Consider the following 7845-nt stretch of genomic DNA (forward strand, 5'->3'; position numbering starts at 1 on the left):
GCAGTCGTCTTCCTCTTGACGATTTCCATCTAACCCCGGTGCTATGGTTCATGCACCTGGTCTGCTGTAAAGACCACTCCATTTATTTTTTCTTCGTATGCCGACTAATCAATTTCAAATTGTCTAATTTATCATTTTAATCTAAACACTTACTTTATGATAGTGCGCTTGAAATTCCCGTCGACGCAAAATGTCACACAAGAAAATCACAAGTTTAAGTAACAAATCAATTGAAAATCCCCTCGCTGCTTGTCCTTAATTAGTACCTTGACTTCTTCAACTCAAGCCAAAAACAAGATTTCCCTACTTAAAACTATAGTTAATAAACTCGAACCAGCCCGGCGGGTCGACCCGAGGGCCGGACCGGTCCGGATTTGTCAAAAGACCGGCCGACGCAACGATCCGGCCAGACCCGGGCGAAACCCGAACGAAACCCGATGTTTTTTTTTAAATGTGGGATTTGAAACCTATTAGTATATATACTTTATGTTCCCAATAAAAAACATTATGTTTTTTTTTAATTTGGGATAAAAAAAAATTGGTTTAAATACTTCAACTTAAAAGCTTAACATAATATCTTTTTAATGTGGGATAAAAAAAACTTTTTAAAATATTCTTTTAAACTTCATTATTTATAATATGTATAGCCTATATTTACATGGATTTTTTTCTTAATTTTTTCATATCAAATATTAAAATTTTAATTTTTTTTAATTTTCCGGGTTGACTCGAGTTGACCTATGAAACCCGGGACCTAACCCTTTGACCGGGTCAGTCCCGGGCCGGGTTTAATAAGTATGTTTAAAACAGACGTAGATCCTTGAGCCATACGACGTTCATTGCCCAGGTAATATCATTTGAACAGTTCTTAATTGACTTCAACAAAAGAAATCTTAGAAGACGCAAAGCTAGCTAATCGAATGGTAACCGAAATCTTTTTTTCCGCCCTGACTGACCATTTCTAAGTTGATGAGTGATGACTAAGAGGTTTGATCAAGCCCAAAAAAGGGTTCTTGAGGATATGCTTAGCTCAGTTTCAATACTTTCATATAAAATTCGTGGAGTTAATAAATAAGCATAGAAGACATATGATCTAGCTAATTCAATGTCCTTCTGCATGCATAAACATTTCCTTGTTTCTTCAATAGATGACAGAAACCATAATTTCGTGTAAGAAAGTTGCTGTTGAATGCTTCGTATTTTACATGCTTGATACTGATTTTTATAGCACATCTTAATTTTTCTTTTAAAAAGAAAAGACAGAAAAGAAATTGTATGCTTCTACCTAGAAAATATACAGTTATCCCATCCCTCGACGATTATCTAACCTGCCGAGACAGGAAACCCTAGTAACGTAGTTTGCCACAATTTGTTGTTTAATTACAGTTTGGCGTGAGCTATCGTCTATTGCTTATCATAGTAAATATGCTTATCCGAGGAGGGTTTATTCTTATCGAGGTCCAAGATAATGGCTTGTATTTGCTTGCTATGCAGAGATTCTGCTTGACTTTTTCACAAGCACCCACCTTCTCACCAACCGATATTTAAATATAGTTTCATTCCTCGCGTCAACTTCAAATGCGAGCGCCTCAAGTTGCTGTTTTAGTCAACATCACTAGCTATCATTCATTATTGATCAGGGATATCCCTGGATAAGCTAAAACCTGAAAATGAGTGAGGATTTAGTCCGTAAATATGAAAATAAATGAAAGAGTTTTTCAGGAAAGAAATAAAAGAAAGAATAGTGTTACTAACTTATATGAAATTTCCGATAGGTGGGTACAATTCAATAATAGTATGATTAGATGCTCAGATCCATAATAATTCAATTGCTTTATAGCACACCTCTTCAAATTCTTCATAAAAATTATTTAAATAATTTGACAAAAGATGTCATATATAATTATTATTAGATCAATTAATTTTGAAAATTTAATTAATTAACTTAAATTAATTAATTCTGAAAATAATAATAAAAATCATTAATGTTATATAATACCTCAATTTTGATATTTTTTTTCAAATCTTGCCTCCAACATCTAAATCTATTGATTTGGTGTCTCTTATACTACAAATTACAACAAAACCTATTACATATATTAACTATATAATTAAATTGCATTTTTCTTATATTTTCTTGGTAATTTTTTTTAAACATCAAGTTGCACGTATTTTCACATCACTAAATTAAAATGTATCGTAAATTTTCAATCATTTATATATCATTGTCCCCGTCATTCTCCATTAATCTTCTTGTCTAGTGGATAAATCTCTTCTTTTCGATAATTTTTCAATTCCTTTTCTTTGTTTTGAATTAAAAAATAATTAGCCAATAAATTATGATTTTTATAATGAAACTCACATATTTAAATATTTGGAGAAATTAAACGATGAATTAGATAATTAAATAGTTATTATACTATGTAGTTGGCTTTGTAGAGACGAGGAAATGCTGCTGCTGCTGCTGCACATTTTAATGATATTAATCCTAATAATTGTAACCATTTAATTAATGGGCAAACAAAATCACAAGAATTAATAAGGATAAAATACCTGAGAACAAAGTATAAATGACGATGCATTCATGCCAAGTTAGAAGTCTAAATGGCATGCTTTTGCACGAATTGGGCTCAGTACATATATATGTTTTAGCATATTTTAAACAAAATAAATAAATAACAATTTAATAAAAAATATTAATTATCAATTCACATCAGTTAATAAAATAAAATAAATTTCGGTATTTCCCTCGTTATTCAAATTTTTTTTAAAAAAATCCCACCTATCAAGACAGGCAATTAATAGATCATTTGACGACCATCTCCTTCTTATCCACACTCATTTCAATTTACACAGAAATATAATTATTATAATTTTTTTGCTGTTAGAAAGGATGGGTGTTTTATCAATATTTTTCATGAACCACATAAAATCTAGGAAGTCCAAAACCACAACATTAGGAGGAGTGTATGATTAATATTCATTGAATTAGAATACAAATTTCGTCAAACATTTCTGCGGTCACTAGGAGAGCCTCCCAACTTCCTTTCATTTTCATTCTAGTTTCGACTCTCCATTCTCAAGCTCTGGTGTTGCTTGCGACAAGTGCATGTCTCCTTTTCAGCATATTTTTTTTTCAATCTTTTCTTATATATATATTCTTCTTTTCCATGTGCATAAATATGACTCGGTAAAAGCCCAAGAAATAGATCTTTCTGCAGCTTATCCGGGGTCGTTAACCACCAAAACGCTCTACCATATGCCTCCAATAAATGGGTCAATATGGATGCTTGACTTGATATTTGGGATTCCAGAAAATCATTTTTATTTCCACGTGGATTACGAGTTAAAATTAAACGCTATAAAACAGATGAAAGCTTTCACCAGATGAAACAAAATTAGAAAATCTTATGGTTGCTTTAGAATTAAGGTTGTTCATCATGGTTGAAACGAAATGATAACAGCCTTCCTAGTCCTTACGCAGTTGACAAGGGGGGAAAAAAACCGATATAGAAGCATCTGCCAAGAAGCTGAAAAGACTAACATTGTACCAAACTCAACTAAATGCCATTAATTACTAATTGAATGTATGATTTTCGAATTAATTATAGGAGATGTGCAATATATCTTGGAAATTCGAGATCCACTACTTAAAAAGTTTGCATTTTTCTATGCATTTAAATTAATGACATCTTACTGGAAGAAATTTCATGGTGCCGAGAGTAATTACTCATATTTATTTTAAAAAAAAAATAAATATAAAAACAAAAACAAAAAAGAAAGGAAGACATTCCTATTTTTTTATGGATCCTTAGATTTGATTTTTTTTTAATTTTCTATATTTTTTTTAAAAGTAAATTAAAGAAATAACTACTCGTAGATACCCTAAATAAAGTTTTTCATTTCTCCCTTGAGATCTCAAAGAAGGTTTTGCGATGTAGCCTCCGTTGTTTACCTCGTAGAAATCTCTCTGTTTTTTTTTTTTTTTTTGATAAGCAGAAAATTCTTAATTTCTAATTGACCCAAGAACCTCGAGCGATTTATCGAGCCCCAAGGGAATTTGGGGCTTAAATTTATAGCTACTAGCTAAGTGGCTTTACTTAGATTGATAAACAAAATGTTAGCAAGAGTTTAAGGATTGGGAGTTGGGTTATGCAAGTCATGAACAATTCAGATGGGACAATATTCACAACAAGCACGATTGTCTTCATCACCGGGCACATTCCCGATGCCACGCTGGACACTTCCATAAAAGTTTATTCAGTTGAGTCAGGTCAAGTCTAGGTTTTGAAAACTAGCTAAATGAAATTGATGGGCTTTGGATTATAGGCAAGAATCAAGATCATGACATGCACGTCGTGGTTTTAAAGAATCAGTCTAACCCACTGAAATTAAAAGATTTTTAGAGTTTTCCTGGATGTTTCCACCTTCCCTTTCTTCTCAACAAGCAATTAAAAAAAAAATAGTTTAGATTATTAGCTTAATGCTCTATCCGGAGAGTTAAAAGCGCTCGAAATCCTTTCGATAAATATCAAGTTCGAAAAACAAAATGGTTAGGTTGCTAGTACTGCAGCCTGGCTCCAATGCAAAAAAAATAAAATAAAAAAACAAGTAATATTGAAGCTAGCATAGCCTGAATTACAATATCTTTTAAACATATTTTCCTCTAGAGAGATCAATAACAGAGTTCTTGGGTGGAGACTGGCCGGAGCCATAGAGTCTTCATCAGTCATTTGATACAAAGAAATCTTGATTAAAATGTAAAACCTTACGGGTGTGTGTGTTGCTCAAGCAATTAATGCTGGTTTTTTCTTGTAACGATAGTCAAGCGTCGGGTTCTAAGATTGGGTGGCCATGTCATGACTTTGCTTGGTAAATTCCTCGCTAGTATTTAATTTTCATAATTTTGCTTCCTACCTCCCATTTATTACGTTTTCTAATTTCATCATCCCCACGTCACTAACCATTCTACAAAATAAATAAATAACAAATAAAATCATCACATAATTATCTAAAATTAAAAAAAAAATACTCTATTTCATCTAGACATCTTGCGGATTCGGTCAATGATTTTTTGGTCAAACAATGCTAGAAAGCAACCTTCCTCGATTAGCAACTTAGCAGCTCCTTTCCTCTATATAACCCCGCTCCATATTAAACACTCAACTAAAATAACCAATAACTGCAAGCCTCCTGTTTGGAATATAATTAGTTTTGAGCGCACATTTTCAGGCTCAATGGCTCGGTCAGAAACTCCAAGGAGTATTGCAGCAAAAAGAGGGATGCTAGCCCGCCTTTTCTCATCCTCAACAACACTCTCCTTCTCCTCTTCACTTTCAACCCCTTCTACTCCTTCCACTCCTTCCTCCTCTACCCCCAACATGTTCTCCGAATCCGTGATGGAGGAAACTATAAAAAATGTTGAATCAATCATCACCAAATGGGATCCAAACTCTTCATCAATTACCAGAGTCACCTCTCTCTTCCATAGTAACAGAGAAGAAGCAGAAGATTTTCTCGAAAGTGTCAAAGACTTGCGTCGAGCAATGCATGCATTGGTCTCTGAACATTCGACCTCTGATAAGCTTTTGCTTGCCCAGAACCTCATGCAAATCGCCATGGCAAGACTTGAGAAGGAATTCTATCAGATACTGTCTGCAGCACGTGATCATCAAATAGACCCAGAGTCTATTTCAGCTCGATCCTCGGAGGGGTCGAGTAATCTCGAAGATGAGAATGAGCTTGGATCTGAAGAAGAGTTCAAAACAGCAGGTGAGTCAAACACTAACGTGGAGAGAGTCACAGCACTAGCCATGTCATCAGACCTCAAAACTATAGCTGACTGTATGATAAGTTCTGGCTACAGCATTGAGTGTATCAAAATATACAAACTTATCAGAAAATCAATCGTGGATGAAGGATTGTATCTGCTCGGAATCGAAGAATTCAGGCCTTCTCAAATTCTCAAAATGAATTGGGAAGCTCTCGAGCATCAGATCAAGAACTGGCTGAATGCAGTAAAGATTGCCGCGAAAACACTCTTTAGTGGAGAAAAAGCTCTCTGTGATCACGTGTTTTCAGCATCTCAGACGATCAGGGAATCATGCTTCTCTGAGATAACAATAGGAGGACTAAATCTTTTCAGATTTCCTGAGCTTGTAGCTAAGTGCAAGAAATTGCCAGAGAGGATTTTCCCACTATTGGATCTCTACGAAGCACTCTCTGATATCCGGCCAGATGTAGAATTGATATTTGACTCTGAATCAACCTCAAAGATTAAACAGCAGGCAGTTTCATCACTACATGGACTTGGCGAGTCAATCCGTGCCATTCTTTCCGAATTTGAATCAACAATTCAAAAGGACTCGTCAAAAACTCTAATCGTTGGTGGCGGGATTCACCCACTGACCCAAAAGGTTACGAGTTACATATCTTCACTTGCAGATTACAGCAGGATTCTCTCGGACATTGTTGCTGATTCTTCACCACCAAGGAATACAGCTTTCCCTGAAGCTTACTTTGAGAGTCCAAACTATGATGCCAGTTCAACACCAGCAGTCTCAGTTCACCTAGCTTGGCTCATTTTAGTCCTTTTATGCAAGCTTGATAGAAAAGCAGATCTTGGGTACAAAGATATGTCTTTGTCATACCTATTCCTAGCAAACAATCTTCAGTTTGTCCTTGATAAAGTTTGTACAACTCGCCTTTATGTGCTTCTCGGTGAGGATTGGGTGTTCAAGCATGCCGAGAAGGTTATACAATATGCTTCCACCTATGAAACGATGGCATGGGGTAACGCCTTCTCATCTTTACCAGAGAAAAATTCTCCACTACTGTCTCCTGAAGCAGCAAAGGAATGTTTTCAGAGGTTCAACGCAGCTTTTGAAGAAGCATATAAGAAACAAGCATCATGGGTTGTGCCGGATAGGAGGTTGAGGGATGAATTGAAGGTGTCAATTGCAAAAGAACTTATACCAGCATACAGAGAATTTTATGACACGCATAAGGTGATGTTGAGGAGGGTGAAGGATTTTGAGGTGTTTGTAAGGTTCGGCCCTGACGATCTTGGGAATTACCTCTCGGATTTGTTTCATGGAACTGCCATTTCAGGCAGTACCTCACCTCCTACACCGCGATAAAGTCAATCTCCGTGAAACGATAGAACAATAACTGTTATAAGCTTACAGAACCTGTTACTTCCTTTGTAATTATGTTTCTTTTGTGTGAGTTCTTGCTGTAAAATAGGCAGTCAGCCAGTGCCGCAGAAAATCAAATATAATTGCTTCGCATCTCTACTCATATTCTGCACAGATGGTGATTTTTCATTTGCAGTTTCAAAAACAGTGGTATATATACCAGAATAAGATTTTTTCAGCTGAGAAAATATGGCTAAAAATTCAAAATTGGTGAAGCATATAAAAATATTTCGACTTCAAATTTTTAAATATGTATGAAGGATTTAGATTAAGTTGAGAGTCAAAGAGCTCGTGAAAATATCATCAGCTTCAATATCAAAGCCAACTTAGTTTAAGTTTTAAAACAAGATTTTATACATTACATATTTGGTATATATATATCTCAGATCAAGGACTTTGTAATTCAGCATTACCTTTTTATGCTTTTGGGAACCAGGAAGTAATGCAATATGCAAATATATAATTCTATTTGACATGGCACCTCAGTACTTTCAGAAACGACCCTTGTCTGGAATAGATTTCATTCGGCATATAACAAGCCTGCATGCATTCAACCATTGATGGTTTTTTCTCAGCTAAAAATAAAGGCTTGGGATATTGATTAAAAAAGTAAAATAGTAATATATATTTGAAGTGTGTGTTTGTGTAT

General features: G+C 34.9%; 1 protein-coding gene across 1 annotated transcript; it reads left to right on the forward strand.

Annotated features, from left to right (window-relative positions):
• Positions 1-5136: 5136 nt before the first annotated feature.
• Positions 5137-7295, forward strand: LOC7489603 (exocyst complex component EXO70H1). The gene has a single exon (XM_002315218.4). It carries the CDS (start codon positions 5238-5240, stop codon positions 7137-7139), a length of 1902 nt encoding a protein of 633 aa, XP_002315254.3. The 5' UTR covers positions 5137-5237; the 3' UTR covers positions 7140-7295.
• The last annotated feature ends 550 nt before the right edge of the window (positions 7296-7845 follow it).

The sequence above is a fragment of the Populus trichocarpa genome, chromosome 10 (genome assembly GCF_000002775.5).
Source record: "Populus trichocarpa isolate Nisqually-1 chromosome 10, P.trichocarpa_v4.1, whole genome shotgun sequence".
NCBI lineage: Eukaryota > Viridiplantae > Streptophyta > Magnoliopsida > Malpighiales > Salicaceae > Populus > Populus trichocarpa.

Excerpts from the sequence above, each read along its gene's own strand:
- LOC7489603 (XM_002315218.4), top strand. The coding sequence starts at position 5,238 with ATGGCTCGGTCAGAAACTCCAAGGAGTATTGCAGCAAAAAGAGGGATG.